This window comes from Mus caroli, chromosome 7 (assembly GCF_900094665.2).
Source record: "Mus caroli chromosome 7, CAROLI_EIJ_v1.1, whole genome shotgun sequence".
NCBI classification, from domain to species: Eukaryota; Metazoa; Chordata; class Mammalia; order Rodentia; family Muridae; genus Mus; species Mus caroli.
The window spans coordinates 68,250,108-68,270,109 of record NC_034576.1 but is presented as its reverse complement, the minus strand read 5'-3'; the positions used below and the strand labels follow the sequence as shown (position 1 = coordinate 68,270,109).

The window sequence follows — 20,002 nt, the reverse complement described above, 5'->3', positions numbered from 1 at the left end:
AAGTAGCCATGCCCTCACTAGGCTTCCAGTACCAGGCACAGCTTCTCAGTTGTTGAGTGGGTCTTAAGTCCAATTAAAGAGGTGTTGGTTACCACCAAGGTGTGCCTGCCACTGCAGCACCCCTAGGGTTCTTGTGTTAATGCTGGTCACTGATGTAGTTCAAGGGCATCTTAGCTGGGTAGGACTGTTGGGTGCCTCCCTTGGCAGCTTGTTTGGTGCCCTCTGGTACTCTGATCATCAGGGAGGGGACTTTCAGGTCAGTTCCAGCTCAGGGGTCTCTGAGCCCTGTCTGAAGGGCATTGTATCTTCAGCAATAGGGCCTATTACATGGCTTTTAAATAAGCAAATTATGGATATGGTCATTTTCACAAATATAGCGAATAGCCAGTTATTATTAATCTATTACATGAATGAAGTATTGGGGCTTCTCTAATCTGATAACTATAAACTACAAAGGAAGTTTACTACCTTTAAAAAACACTTTAATGACATCTATTTATTCGTGTGTGCGTGTGTGTGTGTGTGTGTGTGTGNGAGAGAGAGAGAGAGAGAGAGAGAGAGAGAGAGAGTGTGTGTAAGTCAGAGCATAGTTTGCAGGAGCCAGTTCTTGCATCCCACCAGGGTCCCTGAGACTGGATTTGGACTTTACTGGCTAAGCCATCTCTTCCGTCCATCACTACCTTAATGAAATGCCCTTGTAGGGGTTGGTGTCCTGTAAAAGCCGGCTGCCACACTGCCCTCAGTACCCCAAGCCTCCTGTTCCCACACCTTTGTTCAGAATCCCCTTTGTGGCAAACAGTCCTGCACTACCTCCTTAGCATTGCCTTGAGTCCGTTAAGGCTCGTAGTCACTCCTGGTTTATTTACTACTTTATGTGCACGAGCATATTGCCTGCATGTATGCATGGGCACTGTATGTGTGCATCGTAACTATGGAGTGGAAGTCACAGAAGGGTTTTGGATCCTCTGGAACTGAAGTTGTAGATGATTGTGAATCACCAAGTAGGTGTTGAGAACCAGGCCCTGATCCTCTGCAAGCACAGCAAATGCTCTTCACTGCAGAGACATCTCTTTAGCCCCTAAATTAGTATCTTGTAGAATGAGTGATAATCTTTGTGAACAATTTTCTTCTTATGTAACTGCTTCACTTTTACCATCTTATTTGTTTATTTGGCCCAGTTCTTCATTGTTACTAAGATCTGTTACACTGGAAACTTGAAAGGGGTGAGGCAGAGCGGCTTGAAAGTGGTTTGTACTATGTGGGGTGTGGTCAGAAGTGACTGTGAGCCAAGCTTCCAATTCGCACACATATTGAGTGAAAGCCAGAGGCTCCTGGACACATTTGGCCTCCAGGATGGAGAGCAGAAAGACATTCCAGCCGAGGGAAGGGCCTGGGAGAGGGAGAGGCGGTGCGTGGTGGCAAGGAGGTCTGTTGCATCGCTGTGTGTCTTAAAAGAGTGATATTTCAGTTTCTTGGGGGACTTACAGAACTTCACTGGCTCATGTCAGAAGGTTCTAGGACTGGATTTGGACAGCAGCCAACAGCCAGCCAGGGGGGTGCAGCTTCAGGTGTGACATGATTGATAGGGCAAGATTGGTGTTTACTTTTCCCTGGTGGCCTCATCCAGGAGAGTGCACACACAAGGAACTACGAGGAAATGATAAACAATTTACTGGGTTGGCAATAACGTTTGGGCAGGAGCCAGCTAGTCCCCAAATGAGGGCCTTCTCTAGGAAGCCGACTGCAGTACCCTTCAAGGCCATGAGGGGGAGCATGCATGCTTCCCTCCTGGCGGCTAAGATAGTGGAGCCTCCAGTATAGCCCCACACCTAACCTATCAAGGTCAGTTAAAAGAGCCATTAACTGGAAGCCGGATTCCAGGAGCCAGGAAAAGGGCTACATTGGAAACAGAGAGTCAAACTCGAGGGGCCTAGGGTCTTGCCTTGTGGGCACATAGGCTATGCCCAAGAGGAAAATGTGGTCCCATAAGAAAATGAGAGGAACATGAAGAGAGAGACCTCCCCTCCCCTCTCACTACACTCAGCTTTCTTACTCTGAAGTCCAGGCTGGCTTAGAACTCACTACACAGAGCAATCAATCCCCCTGTCTCAGTCTTCCGTGCTGGAGTTATAGATGTGAACCACCAAACCCCACTGGAAACTGAGATTTTGAAGGATTTAAACCGTTGTCCTGAGTCACACGGCTACTCCAGAAGATGTCAAGGATCTGACCCTAGTGTCATTCTGTCCTCCAGTTACTCCTGTCTGTAATTACAGCAGAGTCCAGCTGCCCTGCGTTAGTTGAGTCTGATGTGTGTAGTACTCCTACTGAGACAACACTCATCATTTTATAACTAATGAAATTTAGGATTTGGGAAAGAACAGCTTTCTTGTACGTTAGTTGTTAATTTCTCCTTAATTTAAGGGAAGTTATATAAGGTGCTTAGACCCATGCTTTCAACAAAAAGAGCTCCTTTGAGTATTTCTGGAACTGTCCTCGAGAGTCTGAACTACTTGGTTGAGCTTCATATTACTGGGGTCAGAGAAAGGAGGGACACCTTGGGGAGAGAGGAGGGAGGAAGGAAGGAGGGAGGCAAAAGGTCTGCGCATTGGGGAAGGAGAGATTGATTTTAGATTGAGTTTATTTCATGTCAAATGAAACTGTGTTTGTAAGTTTGTTTGTTTGTTTGTTTGGACTTACATGGGTCTTGTCTTAGGGTTTCATTGCTATGAAGAGACACCATGACCACTGCAACTCTTGTATAGGAAAACATTTAATTAGGGCTGGCTTACAGTTTCAGAGGTTTAGCCCATTGTTGTCATGGTGGGAAGCATGGCGGCATGCAGGCAGACATAGTGCTGGAGAAGGAGCTGAGAGCTCTACCTCTTAATTTTTTTGGTTTTTGGTTTTTCGAGACAAAGTTTCTTTGTATAGCCCTGGCTGTCCTGGAGCTCACTTTGTAGACCAGGCTGGCCTCGAACTCAGAAATTTGCCTGCCTCTGCCTCCCGAGTGCTGGGATTAAAGGTGTGCACCACCACGACTGGCTTTAATTTATTTCTTTATAATAAAAATATTCAGTATCCTTTCTTCTAGCTATTTTGAAATATAAAATACATCATTTTCTTTGGTAGGACTTCTTAAATGTTTTCCACTTCTAGATCCTTTTTACCAAGATAATTTTAAGTGACCTCAGCTATATAGGCATATAAAATAGGTATTCATATAACATTTCAATGATAACAAATTATTAAAAACTTATTTTAAGACATTCTTTAGTCTACATATAATTTTGTTATTCGTTATAGTGAGGCCGGTTTGCATAGGGAGAGGGATATGCTTGTTTCATATACACAAAGAATTCAGTCTTTGCGGAAAGTTTACACTGCTTGGCACAGTGCCTTCACCATGTCTCAGAGCTGGGCAGCATCTTGATTTGATAATCAATCATCAATCCTGAGAGTGCTACTTTTCATAAGTATAAAACGATATAGGTATGCTTAAGGCCACTTCAGAAATTGTTGCAAAAGTTATCATAATCCCAAGCCAAAATTTATTTAACAGGTTTTTTTTTCTCTGAAACTCAAATCAGCAATTCAAAGAGCAGTTTTTGTTTCTGTAGGTGTATATGTATTAATTTATTTTTGAGACAGGGCTTCTCTACATGCTTCTGGTTGTCCTGGAACGCACTGTCTAGACCAGGCTGGCCTAGAACTCATAGAGATCTGCCTGCCTCTGCTTTCCAAGTGCTGAGACTGAAGGCATGCACCACCACACTGGGCCATAGAGCAATTTTTAAAACCAAACATTCTAACCCAGCAAAATTCAGAGATATGCTAATTTGATACTTATACATTAAAGACTGACAGCAGGAAAATACTGTTTGTTTTCTGTATAGAAACATACATCGTGTTTCTGTAAGAGCAGAAAACCTAGCCCCAGTAGAAAATGCAGTGAATCCAGTGTGGCCGTCTTGAATCTGAGCTGGTATCGCAGGCGGCAGCACTCACCAGTGTTCCCTGGCATCCTGGCACAAGCTATCAAAGTTTGTATGTTGTGTGTTCAGAACTAACACTGCAGTGAAGTCACAATACACCCCAGGCGAGTGCTGTCTGCGATAATTACGTTTGATTTTGAATTAAGTTTTGGCTCTGGCCCAAACAGAGAAGCTTTTTATTGTTGCCAAAATTTCCCATGACCACATAACGTTCACTTATGCCAACATTTCCTATGCCCGTAAGTTATGTGACCTCCATGTGAGGTTTTGATCCACAGTTTAAGGAGCTGTGATCTGTAGTCACCCACTACACACACCTGCCCATTCTTTAAATTAGGATATTTTCTCATTTGCTACTGGGGTTTTGAAGTTCCTCATAGACTCTGGATGGCAGCTCTTTTCTCCCCCTGTAGCTGCCTCGTCCCTGTTGTTTGTTCCCCGTTCAGAAGTTGTTTAGTTTGATGTAATCCCATTTGTTTATTTTTCGGTTTGTATCCTGTGCTTTTGATGTCTTGTCCAAGAAAGTCCTTGCCCACCCCAGTGTCCTGAATGGTTTTCCTGTGAGTAAAGCCCTTCATTGTTCTGGGAAGGACTTTGGCTGCCGAGGAGACAATAGAGCTTTGAGGTGTGCTTCTTTACACGGTGAGAATCCCGAGCGTGACGTCATCGAATTTGCACGTTGGGAACTCAATTGGAAGGAGGGTTTACAAGAAATTCATCAAAGATTTAAATGCTCATTAAAATTGAATTAATGACAGTCTGAACGAACCGTAAAGAATGTCCTCTGTGAGCTAGCATTCAGAGAATTTTGACATGTGCTTAGTAAGCGAGATGCTGTACCAAGAGAAACGGCTTGTAGAGCCACCGTTCAGGGCACGGCTTAAGGGGAACCCAGGGATGGAGTGGAGAAGGACTGGAGCCACTTAGTGTGATGTCCTGGGTTGGTGGTCTCTTCCTCCTCTCTGTGAGGGTAGCTGCCCTACTACGTCCTGCTTTCTTACTTCCTAAAGCAGTCTCTGCTGGCTGGGCCACAGATGAGGCTGTCTCTAAGAGATCTGCCAAGTTTCTTGACCCAAAAATGTTTTCCCACAAACCTCCCAGCCGCAAGTCCTGTGTCTCTGTTAGCCACTGAGGGCAGGCACAATGACTACTGCAGCTGGAAAGTGCAGCCAAGTACAAATAGAAGTAACCCAGGACTCCCGGGCTTAGCAGGTCCCTGAGGAGAGAGAGGACAGTGGAGAAAGCCTGAAAAGGAGTGTTGTGATAATGATGTCTGGACACTTTTGGAGTTTAAATCTTGCTCGTCAATAGAAAAGAGTAAGCTAAAGATAGCGGAAGAAGGGTCCATGGATAGGAAACCTGCCAGCTGTTCAAAGCCAGTAGAGCTTAGGTCGGTGTGGAAGAACCAAGAAGGGAGCGAGAAGGCGTAAGACCAATTATTGCAGAGGACCCTGTGAGGATGCTAGTGGACCTGCTCATGGGAGAGAAGGTGAGTTAAACTATCTATAGTCAGACCTCAAAACCCTGGGTTCCATAGGAACGGGTTCCACATGTGGGTGAGAATATGCCGATACTGTCTTTGAAATTATTCCCCAGAGAGCAACATTATAATTCCTTGTGTGACATCTGCATTGTATAAATGATCTAGGTGTTATAAATGATCTAGAATGATTTCAGCTCTATGGAAAATGCACATAAATTATGTACAAATATTTCGCCGTTTTCTAGAATCGATTTTAATGTCTGTAGGGAGTCCAGTATGTGTGAGTGTCAGCATGTGTACGTGTGTGTGTGTGTGCATGTGTGTTTACACATAGTTAGCCAGCTATTGTTAGAGTCACCCTAATGTAACTTTAAACTGTTACTACTTGGAAACAGAAAGAAGTCCCAAGGAAAGTGGGATCAGAGAAAGCCTAGTCACACTAATCAAGCAGAAAAATAAGGAAGAAAATATTTACAGGAAGATCTATAAGACAAGATGGCAGGAGTAGGTCTAAGTAGGTCAGTACCCACAGTAAGTTCAGATGGACTCAGATCATCTCAGCGGACACTCTACCTTCATGTCAGGAGTTAGAGATACAACGTAAGAGAAAAGGAACAGTGTTTGGGAAGATTGAAAATATAGGTACACAAAAAACATAAACTAGAAAAAAGTAAATGTTAAGACCCAGATGGGAGAAACTGTCATAAAAATAGCATTAAAGTAAAAGATGTCGTTGGCATAGAGACTTTATGTAGACTAAATCCATAAGATCCTAGTCTCTGATACTAAGGCGATAAAAGCATTTGAAATATAGGAAACAAAAGCTAGCAGATACATAATGATCAGCTGAAAAAAACATATTTGTGGTGGGAAATTTTGCAACAGATCTTTTTACAGAAGTCGTAGTTCAGCAGTTCAAAATCACAAGGACCATAGAGAAGTTGGGCTTTAAGCCAACAGAGTGATGGAGTTGCCGTGCTCCTTAAAGATTCTGAGTGGGTGCTCCCCGGCAACACTGATGGACACACAGTAGTAAGGCCTTTAGGTAGCTGAGCCTGTTACATTCGAGAACTCCCACCCCGCACCTGCATTGCCCTCCCAGGACTCTTCTTTGGTAAAGGTTGCATTTGTATGCAAATGTCAGAGATGTTCATTGTCTTATGGTTAAATAGGATACATTGGAAACTGAATTCCCATCAACAGGGGAATGCATTAATAAATAGTGTTACATCTACATAGGGAATACTATTTAGTCTTTAAGATCAGAGGAATGATTTTTCTATGGCTTATTATGGGAATAGTTTCAAAGTCTGTTGAGTAAAAAATACAGTACAGAGGGGAAAAAAAAGAATTTGGTCATTCTAAATTATAAAAGGAAATAACACACAGCCAGGCATGGTGGCATCCACCTTTAATCCCAGCACTGGGGAGGCAGAGGCCGGCATAACTCTGTGAGTTCGAGGCCAGCCTGATTTACAAAGCAAGTTGCAGGTCAGACAGGGCTGTTAGCACAGAGAAACCCTGTCTCAAAAACAAAAACAAAAACAAAAACAAACAAACAAAAAAACCCCACACACATATGCAAACGTGTGAGGGGGAGGGGAGGAGAAGAAAAGGAAGGAAGGAAGGACAGATGAACAGAAGAAAGGACAGATGGATAAAAACAGTAAACATACACCTTGCTTGGGAGACTGTATGAAGAACTGGTGATCACAGTATGTTTAGAAGAGAGGTGGAGGTTTGAGATAAGGAGAGAGAGGACAGCTTACACTTTCCATCCTCAAATTGTTCTGCACTTTTCAAATATTATATCTATATATGTGCATTCCTTTCATCCGCATTGCAGGTGTTCTTGGCTGTTTTAATACTTACTGTCTTACTAATGAAGAAACATCTGGTAACATCAGCATCTGCATCAGACAGGGTGGGGTGTGCCCATAATAACCAGCACAGAGGAGAGATGCTCAGGCAGGAAGGAGGGGTTGAGTTCCAGGCCAGCCTAGGCTGTGTAGCAAAACCTTGTCTCCCTACCGCAAATTAAAACTATTTATTTGCTATCACTCCAACCTGTGTGTCTTTTAAAGAGAGATACATTGAAGATACACCCTTTCAGACAGCAGTTGAAGGGGAAAAACGTGTGTGTGTGTGTGTGTGTGTGTGTGTGTGTGTGTGTGTGTGTGTGTGTGTCGTAAAGGTTAATGTGTGAATTTGGACTATATGACAGTGGGAGATGCCATCATAAAATGAGCAAAGTGGCTTTCATAACCCATCCTCAGACAGTCCCATTGCTCTGTCTGGCTTACTGCCTCCATCAGAAAGCAGCGAGCCATTTCCCTGCAGGTGCTAGGCAACTTCTCTCGCCAATTACCTCATGCTGCTGCCCGCTGAGACTCAGAAACAGTGCCCAGCAGCCCTGGGTTTGACATAAGAACATCGGTCCTAGGATGAATTCTGTGGACACTTAGATTTTTTTTTTTGCTGGTTCTTTAAAATCTGTTTCTCTAACCCCCATGATCAGCTGAATTAAGTATTGATTCTCATGTTTACACTGGTAAGGTATGGTTAAATAAGTCTTGTTCATGCTTAACAAAAGCCTGCTAAGCGTTGTCTGTGTGTGTGCACAGTGACGGCTGACTTGTCCCAGATGTGCCAGGCACTGGTCTAAGTGCTCCATAAATCACTGCCCAGAGGGGAGCAGATGCCTGCGAGTTCCCCGGGCAGCATCAGCCTGCGCTGAGCTGGTTCTACCACCAAAGGGTGGTTATAGAGTTAGCTTTTCCTGAATCTTAATTCTGAAATATTTGAACTCTGTCAGGAAAATTTCTAAACCAGTTAGCTGCTAAGAAATACCTTCGGAAATAGTGTTTGATGTGAATCTTGGAAAGAAAGAAAAAAAAAAAAAAAAAACGTGTCTTGCATATCCATGGCAACGTGCAAGTAGACTCGTGTTCACCCGTAAACCCGGCTCTTCAAGCATCTTCCCCTTTCTTGCAGGGTAACTCCATCCTCTGAAAACCCGCATGGTGCTACTTCCAATGTCAGCCAAGGAAAACCTTCTCTAAGACGAATTAAAGGGAGACTACATCGAAGCAAAAGCCTTGACAGTATCGACTTCTGTGAACTCACTGTAAGTGGGCTGGCTCTGCTCTTCTTATCTCTCAAAAAATATGAAAATGGTATTATTGTATTTTTCTTGCAAATGCAGCAAACTTGCTCTGTGGTGATTTACTCTTTAAATAGTATACCTGCCAGGTTGCCAATGAAAATGCTTTCCTAAGAATAAATGGTTCATAATGAAGATTCCTCTGCCAAGATGAAAGTCCTGAACATTCCAGAAAAATAAATGAATACATTGAGGGGCCGGGAGGGTGAGATGGCTCAGTGGTTGATGCGCCCACCACCCAAGCCTGAGGACTGGGCTTCAGATCCTAGAACTCACATAAATACTCCATTATTTCAGCCTCAGGAGGATGCAGACAAGTATGGCCAGCTACATCAGCAAGCTCTGGACTTGATTTAGAGACTCTGCCTCATTGAATGAGGCTGAAGAGTGATGGAGGATGACTTTTGAGTAAACCCTGGCCCCACATGGGCATGCCTACCCACATAGGTATACCCACACAAATGCAGAATACACACATCCCATCACATCACATCCCATCACATCACATCCCATCACATCCCATCACACACACACTATACAAGCAGAAAGGAAAAACATCAGATAGACTGTTGAAGTGAATTTCTATGACAGTCAAGTTCATGTTCAATTAAATGGTAATGTGAGCATCTGATTAACTCCGAACACCAAATTTCCTAATAGAGGCAGACGTGAGTCTCAGTTCAGTTAATGGTGGCGCCTTCTGTTTCAAGGGACCAGCACTGATGGTCATATTCCTTCCTAGGCACGTGACATGTTTACACCTGATGAATTCCCATGTGGTTTTGGAGGAATGCTGGTGTTTTTAGGCTCCATTCAACCGAAAGCGATGCTGTAATGCTACAAAGGAAATGCTAGAATATTCTGTGTCACCGGACTCCTTGGCAGCCTCCTGGGTAGTTAGGAGTATACTAGTTCTCATCTCCTCCTCTTGAGTTCTGATCAGGAAAGTTCCCAATCATAACAATACTGCTGATTATTATTCCGTTAAATATATCAAAATAAAATTAGAGTTTAGCCTGAGACAGTAAACCCTGTACCTTGGGGGATCTGGGATTTGTGTCTCTTTGTCATTGATGGAAACGGGAGCTCTGTAAACATGAACACTGCATTTATTTTTTTTTTTTACTTTCAAAATATTTTCAGTTTTGGCAATTATTTTTGGAATATTGTTCTACTTATTTTACGTAAAAATTGCTCGTGAACATCTTTTGTAACACAGGCATAACAAGGTGAAATGAGGCTGGTTAGAAAACACTTATGAATAACCGGAAACAACGGCTGAGCTAACAGCGGGGAGGGGGATGATTGTAGAAAACATATGTGTGCTTCAACATGAAGAGCTTTGCGCTCAGGAGGGAAAGGTCACTACCCTGAGGAACAGATTTGAGTTACTTGCTGGCATTTAAGAGTGGGAAATGGCTCTTAGTGTGGTGTTCAGCATCATTGCTGCTGGTATACGATGTTAGCTGGTCCACCTAGTACACAGTAAACTGTGTTTCCCTGCTGAAGCAACCATTCTGGTTGGGAAGGAGGCTGCTCTTTCTTAAAATGTGAAGGTGTTGGGGAGGGGGATTCCTGATGCTGTCCATCGCTTCTCTGACATGTTTGGGAGCTGGGTGGGTTGGATTGGGGTGGTTTGGCGTGGCTCAGGATCTTGGCATATTTACATATCTATAATGAGATATCCTGGGAATTGGCCCCAAGTCTAAGAACATCATTCATTTATGCTTCATAAACATTTTTTACACAGATTTTTGGAGGTGATTGTATTCAATGTTGTAGTGAATTTATATTTTGGTTATAACTTGTCTGGTGAGTTCAGTTTGAGGTTTACTACCTAGGAGAGCGGTTCTCACCCTGGGGGTCGCACACAACCCCTTTGGAAAACCTCTGTCTATTATAGTTCATACAGTAGAAAAATTACAGTTATGAAGTAGCAACAATAATCAATTTATGGTTGGAGTGGCTCCACAACACGAGGAACTGTATTAAAGAGTCGCAGCCTTAGGAAGGTTGAGAACCCACCACTGCCTTAGAACTTTATGTCATTGGGGATACGTCCCACAAATACAGGTGAATATTTAAATGATCAGGGAAACCAGACTCAAATATAGTTACCTTTTCTCTGTGATTATTAATGAAGTTTTAAATTGCTGATAATTTCCCCCTTGCCTCGATCCAGCCACAGTCTGGCTGATGATCAAGAAAGGAAGAAGATAGCACCACCCAGAGTGACTGCCTTCTGCAGGGTTAATCTCCTTCTTCTGGAAAATCTTTGCTGCGTGATTTCATCTTAGAGGTGAAAGGTCAGAACCTCCTGGAAGGGCAGGCATTGTAGCACTGTTGCAAAACTGGATATGGATGCTCAGAGAACAGTAGTGGCGTATACTCGTGGCTTTGTGTATCTCCCTTTGCCCTGAAGGATGGTGGACTCTGGCCCACTTTGTTCCTTCTCTCTTCCACTTGTGGGGATATAGTTGCAAAGTCTTGTGGCTGTAACCAATGGGAGTCTTTGAATTTATTTTCTTTCTTTCCATACTCATAATGAGCCATGGCATATTTATTTTACTCTTTGAACATATGTATATATTGTTACATGTTTTATACAAAATTTTTCCCATTTGTAGAAAAATAAATGCATATTTAAGAAACAAAAAAACAAGAGTTTAATAGCTTTGCTACTTCCACTTTGACTTAAAATTTATACTATAATGTCTAAGTACATAGAATCTTTGGCATGGGGCTAAAATACAGTTGTCCCTGAACAAATTGCAGGCAGTTCAACAGGTTGGAGATTGTCTCTTTTAGGCTAGTCTGAGACTCTCCTAGGCAGCTTGTCTTGTCTGAGAGTGTCTTTTTAGCTTACATACACTTGAGGAGGGAGGAGCTTAGTGAACCTGGTAAGTTTTAGGGACTTCCTGAAGCTATGGGAGTTGTTTATGTTCAGAGAACTTGATGGAGTTCCTATGGGATGGGATGTTTTAACACACTCTTAACACATCCTGTATCTTACTAAACTTCCCTCCAAGGTGGAAGACTTTATTGCAGAGGAAGCTGCTGCCTAGCCAAAGGAAGGGTGTCTGGTTAAGGCCTCTGAGAGTGTCCGCTGGATAGGAGCAGATAAGCCTTATTCTAGGAAATAGTTATAGGTGTCTCATGGTCAGTGTTCTAATTCACAAAACCTGACAGTTTTGTCTTACTAGGTACCATTTTTAAGATTTATATAAATACTAACTACATGGCTGACTATGCCTACTACTGAGGTTAAACAGAAGCTGGGAATGGTAGTGCATACCTTTAATTCAAGCAGTCAAAGGGTAGAGGCTTTCTGAGTTCTAAACTAGCCTGGTATATATAGCAATCCACGACAACCAGGGCTACACAAAGAAACCCAGTCTCAAAAATAAAGAAAGCAGACAAAAGAAAAAAATAATAGAAAGAAAGATCAGGTTCATAAGCTACCATATTTTTACTTTTGACTTTCAACTTTTCCAAATCTGTGTGAGGAAGAATTCCATCCTAACTCTGCTTGGGAAACGCATCAAGTGTGGCTAGAAGCAGAGCCCTATCACGGAAGCCTCAAGGTCCTGCTCCTGGCCCAGAAGCCTTGGGATCCAGCTGAGAGCTGGCCTTCTTCCCAGACTCTGATTGGTGCCATTTCAGTCCTGGGGAGAAGCAATTGTTTCAGCTTTCTCTGTGGGGATTAAATGGGACTGGCATTCTAGCTCCCTCTGTAAACCCCGGGGCATAATTGATCATCGTCATAGTGCACTGAGGGGCCTGGACTCCACCCAGTCTTTCTGGTTCTTGACACTGTGTCCAGAGATACTTGGTAAAATCTTGCCAGGCCAGGCCGGAGGTGAACAAGTTTATTCTGTAGATGTCTTTTCCTAGAAGATCTGAACCTTCTTCAACATTTAATGCTACAGGGTTCTCCTCCCACCCCACCCCCGCCCCAACCCCCTTGGGGATGCTAGAGTGATGAATAGCCCTCTTCTCTGTGTAGTTGGTTTCCTCTAAATCAGCCAACTGTGGGTCAGACGTATTTGAAAAAACACTTGTGTCTCTACCAAAGATGTATCCTCTCTCTCTCTCTCTCTCTCTCTCTCTCTCTCTCTCTCTCTCTCTCTCTCTTTTTTTTTTTTTTTTTTTTTTTTTTTTTTTGAGATAGGGTCTTACTATGCAACCTTAGATGGCCTGTAACTTGTTTTGTATACTAGGCTAGTCTCAAATTCAGAGAGATCCAAGTACTATAAAATGAAAGGCATGTGTCACCACACCAAAAAACCATACACTGTTTCTTGTCATTCTTACCCAAACAATATAGTAAACAGCTGTTTATATATCGTTAAGACTCTATTAAGTAGATGGTTTAGAGAGGATTTAAAGTGCGTATAGGAGTGTATGTGTATGATGTATGCTATTCCAGCTTTTATAAGGGACTTGTGAATCCTTGGTTTCCTGCAACCATGAAAGCCTAGAACCAATATCCCATAGATGCTGGGGGTAGGGGTAACTGTGTGGAGGGAGACAGTGTCTCTTGCATAAATAGACGCCATGATCACAGCAACTCTTATAAAGGAATTGCCTTTATTTAATTGGGGCTGGCTTACAGTTTCAGAGGTCCAGTCCCTTATCGTCATGGCAGGAAGCATGTAACTTTGCAGCTTTGTGATGGCGATGATGCTGGAAGTGTAATGCAGATGATGATGATGGGTATGCTGGTGACGATGGAGAGGTGGTGGAAACAAGCTGTAGAGATGGGGTCATATGGGAGGATGTGGTGTGTACAGGGAAGTGTAGTAGCAGTGGTGGTGAGGGGAGGGAAGGCAGGCCATATTGACTGGAGGGGTGTGAGTGTCTTTGGCTGATGGTGCACTGGCCACTTGAGCTAGCAAATGTGTCCTCATCCGGCAGGGAGACCAGGCTTGGCAGTCCAGGGTTGACACAACAGCTTTGTAGTGAAGTTCTTCTACTTAGACTTCACTCATCTTTTTAGAGAAGACACCCTCCCTCGGGAAGATCCCTTATCACCCTGGCAAGATGGATGTCGTGTTGCCATTTACTGTTCTAAGTAAGGGTGTAGAGATGCCAGTTTTTAGTCGCAGAGGGCTGGTAGCACTAACAGAGTCTGTGACTCAGGAAGGAGGACATTCATTGGTGACTGTGGTGTCTGGTCTGCCTGTGAATACAGCCATTAAGGACCAAACCATAAAAGCTAAAACATAAGAGGGGTAAACTGTAATTGGTATTATGCCACTTCCTGACAGAGATGCATTTCTGAGGCCTCTTCGTATGTCCAGAGATCCGTGTCATTGTGATAATGATTCTCCCATAGGAGTCAGAAAGCATGGGCCAGGGGTGTTGTCAGGTCTTAAGTCATATAGATAGATGATGGTTCACTCTGCCAGCCAGGTAGAAATTAGGATGCTCTTGATACTTTTAATCTGAAAAGGTCTTATAATCCCACTTCTGCCCACAATGCGTGGCTTTATTAAAATTGTATATTGCATGAGCGAGTTTGAGGTATCTAATTAAAATTTGTGCAAAATATGACCAAATAAATGGTGTTCAGTTTAAAAAGTCAAAAAACGTATGGATATTCTTTGAGGGAAGTATAGCCAGATGACCCCAATACAAAGGGTCATAATGGCTGCAGTTGTCTTTCCCTTAGCTCTGTGAGCATGTCTGTCTGTCTGGACAGATTGGTCCCATGTCCTCTCTCCTCCCTCGGTGTCCTTGTCATCTAAGCTTCCAGTGTCAAATGTCTCTGTACCCTTTCTTCCACAGTCTCCAAGACAGATGACATCAACGGTGTCATAAAACTAGATTGCTTTGTACTAGCTGATGTAGGGTTAAGGGCTCAGTAGGGCTCACTCTGTGTAAATGTTTGTCCATCGAAGGAGGAGATGCAGATAAGTTACTAAATGGCTTTATGGCAACAAGCTCCAAGGCACTGGGAGTGGAAATAACAATCAGCTGTTTTAAAAATGGCACTGGGGGCGGGGTGCCCATGCCCCAGTGCCCCGCTTGAAGCCAAAGGACAACTTGGAGAAGTCAGCTCTCTCCTTCCATCATGTGATTCGGGAATTGAAGTCTTGTCACCGGGTCTGGTGGCAAGCTCCATTTTCTGCTGAGCCATCTTGTCACTGTCAGCGATGACCTCTGCACTGCCCTTCATGTCTTGTCCATCTGAAAGAACCTTCACTGTGTCTGTACAGTACTCCTCAGCAGAAACACCCCAGGAGCTGGTGCGCTTCGCTGGGTGTCTGATGTCAGGTCAGGCAGCATCCACCGGGCGGCTGTCACTGGGCTGGTTGTTCTGTGTCTGTCCCCTCTCTCCCCGTAGTTCACTGTGCTTCTTCTGCTTACTGGAGACAATTTCACAGAGAGAGACAGAGACAGAGACAGAGACTGACTGACTTACAGCAGTGCTTCCCAACCTTCCTAGTGCTGCGACCCTTTCATACAGTTCCACAGGCTGTGGTGACCCCCTAGCTGTAAAATTACTTCACTGCTGCTAAATAACTGTAATTTTGCTACTGTTATGAATTATAATGTAAATACATGGGATATCAGAGGTGTGGCCCCCCAGGTTGAGAACTGCTGCTCTAAGACCAGCCTTCCATACTCAAGTCTCAGCCTTAGAGGCACCGCTGCTGCAGTGAGCACCTCCTGCGGTGGGTCCCAGATAGTGACTTTGTCTTCATTTCTTTCTTTCTACTACCACTGTGTGTGAAAGGAAAGATTCCCTCATCCACTTAAGAGTGTGTGTGTGTGTGTGTGTGTATACACAGACACACAGACACACACATACATAATTGAATTGATTAACTTGTATTTTGTGAATGTGTGTGAGGATGTGTGTGTGTGTGTGTGTGTATACACAGACACACAGACACACACATACATAATTGAATTGATTAACTTGTATTTTGTGAATGTGTGTGAGGATGTGTATATTTACCTCTGTGTGTGTATGTATGTATGTATGTTTGAGAGAACAAGAGAGAAAGCATGTGTTCACCTGTGTGTGTGCACCTATGTGAGTGTGTGCACCTGTGTGAGCGAGTGTGCGTGTGTCCACATGCTAGAGTGCATTGTGCATTCAATTGCCTTATCTCCTCACTAATACTCAGTATTAATATCAGTATTAATAATCAGTTCTTCGCCTCAGGACCCCTTTCTAGCTCTTACCTTCCTGGTATGAGTCCAGGAGTGAGGAATCTGACCCTCACTACCCTTAGATACTTTCATGTCACCCAGTCTAACTCTATTCACTGTAACCAGTCTCCTAGGCAGTCCTACTCCGCCCACTGGGCCAGTGTCCACGCCACGCAGGACACTGCATTTCATGTAGTTCATGTGCCCTGCATGGCTTGGGATATTCTTATCTGACAGGAGCAGTGTTTGTGCAGAGCAGTAGACTGTGTTCATGCTTTGCAGATGGAAGAGTTTGAAGCACCGAGGTCTGTCAACACGTTTCCCTTGACTTTCCTCCTGGCCATGCATATGTTGGGTTTAACAAACAGATCTGAGTAATCACCATTTCAGACGTTTGTCAGGAGACTATCAACTGATGATTCTGGGATACAAGTTTCTACCTTGTACAAATTCACACACCCACCTGGGCACACACACACACACACACACTGTCACAGTGCGTGGTCATGCACTGGACTTTCAAGCGTCAGGAGAACCTAGAACATCTGGTCTCGGGGCATTTTCACTTTTGACATGATTCTTTTCATGTGTGCTGGCAATTGCTGAGCCCAGGCTGTGCTTATCCTACCAGTGCCCTGTACCCCCAAATCCTTGATCCTGCACTTGGAACCCAGTGGGAATCACTTAAGGGTGAGGAAGGCTTCAAAGTGTTCTTCAGTGATCACTGGATCACTGGGTCACTGAATGATATCTAAATGGAAGGACTGAGTTCACATGAAAATGGACCAGCCCTGCATTGCTCTATGAGATTCCTGGAAGAAGTAACCGCAGACAAGCCTGAGAGAGACATAGGTGACCTGAGAGAGACATAGGTGGCCTGAGGCTCAGTAGTCGGAGAAACACGGTGACAGATGCTGACACTTCGTGTCTAAGTCTGGCTTTTTAACTCAGACAACAAACGCATGAAATCTTCATGATAGGTTTTCAACCTTCAGATCTTGAGCCAAGACAGTGGGCTTTGTAAAACAAAATAGCAGCCAATAGAGAGAATTCACAGGGCTGAAACTATAGCCCACAAACATCATGTTTGGTAAAATAATATTTATTTGCATAAAAAATGAGTTGATCTGAGAGAAAATAATTTTCAGAAAGATCCAGTAAGGGATAAAAAGGCCAAGAACAGTTTCACATATTTTACAGAAAAGTAGATGAAAACTTACGTTGGTTATAAGAAATAATTTTTTTCTGAAAAGTGACCTGAGATGGTATGATTTTGATTCTTATATTTTTATCTAAAAACAACTGGGTGGGAAAAATACTCAGGGCTTCCCCAAAATCTGGTTAGAGTAATCACTCAGTAGAAATAGGATATTAAGATGTATAATACCTGTTTCCTAATGATTTCCAACTTTTGCATATAAATATTTCTTTTATCCATTTTTGGAAGTCTCACTGTGTAGCCCTGGCACTCCTGAATCTCTGTAGACCAGCTGGCCTCAAATTCACAGAGATCCCCCTGACTCTGACTGTAACTCTGCCTCCCAAGTGCTGGGATCAAAAATGTGCACCACCCTCACTGAGAAGTGCATATTAACCCAGAAACATAGAACACCCAAGATACAATTTGCAAAACACAAGAAAATCAAGAAGAGGGAAGACCAATGGGTGGATACTTCATTCCTCCTTAGAATATGGAACAAAATACACATAAAAGGAGTTACAGAGACAAAGTTTGGAGCTAAGACGAAAGGATGGACTATGCAGAGACTACCCCATCCGGGGATCCATCCCATAATCAGCCACCAAACCCAGACACTATTGCATATGCCAGAAAGATTTTGCTGAAGGGACCCTGTTATAGCTGTCTCGTATGAGGCTATGCCAGTGCCTGGCAAATGCAGAAGTGGATGCTCACAATCATCTATAAGATGGAACACAGGGCCCCCAATGGAGAAGCTAGAGAAAGCACCCAAGGAGCTGAAGGGGTCTGCAACCCTATAGGTGGAACAACAATATGAACTAACCAGTACCCCCAGAGCTCATGTCTCTAGCTGCATATGTAGCAGAAGATGGCCTAGTCAGCCATCACTGGGAAGAGAGGCCCCTTGGTATTGCAAACTTTATATGCCCCAGTACAGGGGAATGCCAGGGCCAAGAAGCGGGAGTGGGTGGGTAGGGGAGCAGGGTGGAGTTAGGGTATAGGGAACATTCGGGATAGCATTTGTAATGTATATAAAGAAAATATCTAATTAATTAATTAATTAAATTTTTAGAAAGTGTGCACCACCAACACCTAGCCCAAATGTTTCTTCTAAATGTCTAAGGATAAAAGAGTTTAGTGTTGGGCTGGTGAGATGGCTCAGTGGGTAAGAGCACCCGACTGCTCTTCCGAAGGTCCAGAGTTCAAATCCCAGCAACCACATGGTGGCTCACAACCATCTGTAACAAGATCTGGTGCCCTCTTCTGGAGTGTCTGAAGACAGCTACAGTGTACTTACATATAATAAATAAATAAATCTTTTTAAAAAAAAAAAGAGTTTAGTGTTGCTTTGTATTTGTATTCTTCATATGATTTTTGAAAGAAAAACATTTAGAGAGAGAGGGACAGAGAGAGAGAGAGAGAAAGAGAGAGAGAGAGAGAGAGAGAGAGAGAGAGGAGGAGAGAGAGAGCAAGTGTGCATATGCTTGCCACAGCACGCATGCCAGGGCAAACATGTAGAAGTCAGAGGACAGCTTTCGAGAGTCAGATCTCTGCTTTCACACTGTGGCTTTCTGGGATAGAACTCAGATCGACAGCCTTGGCAGCAAGCACTTTTACCCAGTGAACCTCTTGTATTACTGTGTGTTAAAAGAGGGCAGTGTTTTATAACTTGCAAAATACTCAAGTGATTTCTCTAATAGTAACATGATTAAAGGAAGGCTAAGGAAAGCCATGCCCGGACAGACGGCCATCTGCCAGCAATCCTTGTTAAAGAAGGTCTACTCCTTCTAGCTTGCTCCCTTGGGAACCCCACCCCCTGCTTTTGGCTTCCACAGTTCCCGGAAGAACCAGGTTTCTAGGTTTTGCCTGTGCCTTATCATGGCTGGCTGTGATTTTTTTTTTCCCCTATTGGACTTATCTGTAAAATGAGCTCCTTCAAGGCTGAGGCCAGAGTGTCTTACTCATCCCTCATTATGGTGCCCACATAGATTCTAAAGAGTGTTGACTGACCAAAGGACAAGAGTATTCACTTAGGAAAATTACTCGAGAGTCTCGCAGATGCTGGCTCACGTGGTGCCTGGGGGCCCCTTGTCCTCGTCGGTTGGCCCCCCTACTCTCAGTTCATTAAGCAAGCATCTAACCTGAAATGCTGGCCCTGTATTGGAAACTGGAAATGGTACTGGAGTGTGACTGTCAACCCTGGGGGTAGGAGCTGCATTCCTGGAGGGCAAAGGATCTACCAGGATTATCGCTCTCATTAATTTCCAGCAAGAGAGGAGTCAGAGGGAGTTAACACTGTACGGAACAAGAAATCTGGCTATTTATGTAACTAGGAATTCCAGAGACCCATCTGACTGCAGTGTGCCAAGTGACAACCAATTAGTGGCAGATTTTTTTTACCCATTGTGGTCACCTTCTTCATTAAGCAGCTGTATTCACCCAAGGTATTCCTAAGACATTCATACAGCCAGCCCCTCCAAGTTTTTTTTTTTTTTTTTTTTTTTAAGAAGCACTTCTAATATGGAGCCTTTGAGAACTCCATTCTTCTGAGTACAGACCTCTGTCTTAGTCCAATGGGCTTTCTGGCTTAGTTCTGTGGCTCAGAAGTTTGTGTCTGTCCTGGAGCAGTGTCAGCATCTCATACCTGTTTAGAATCCCTCTTCAACAGCAGCTGGTCGTGGGGGCGTTCATTCATTCTGATTGTAGGCTGGATTGCATTAATCAGAATTGAATAGCACCTGTTTAGAAATTAGTTCTTAATGAAATGAGGAAGGAAATTAAGATCTCAAAGAGGAGGCAACTGGGATGTCACTGGAACACTCTGGTATACCCTGAGTCTCTCAAGGAAGCAGACCCTGGATACTGTAGTTCGGAATGTGAATGTCCCCCTCAAAGGCTTTGTCCCTAGCCTGTGGCACTCTTAGCATGTGGTAGACCCTTTAGGACATGGGGCTTAAAGAGAAAAAGTTAGGTCTTCAGGGAGTGTGACCTTGAAG

At 43.6% G+C, this 20,002-nt stretch overlaps 1 protein-coding gene across 3 annotated transcripts in view; it reads left to right on the top strand.

The window, feature by feature from the left end:
• Positions 1-20,002, top strand: part of Tjp1 (tight junction protein 1) — a 233,112-nt gene that overhangs the window by 5,869 nt on the left and 207,241 nt on the right. For all 3 annotated transcript variants that reach the window (XM_029479120.1, XM_029479119.1, XM_029479116.1), the window contains exon 2: positions 8,473-8,605. In XM_029479120.1, the coding sequence (XP_029334980.1) occupies positions 8,473-8,605 (133 nt within the window). The remainder of the gene's footprint in view (positions 1-8,472; positions 8,606-20,002) is intronic.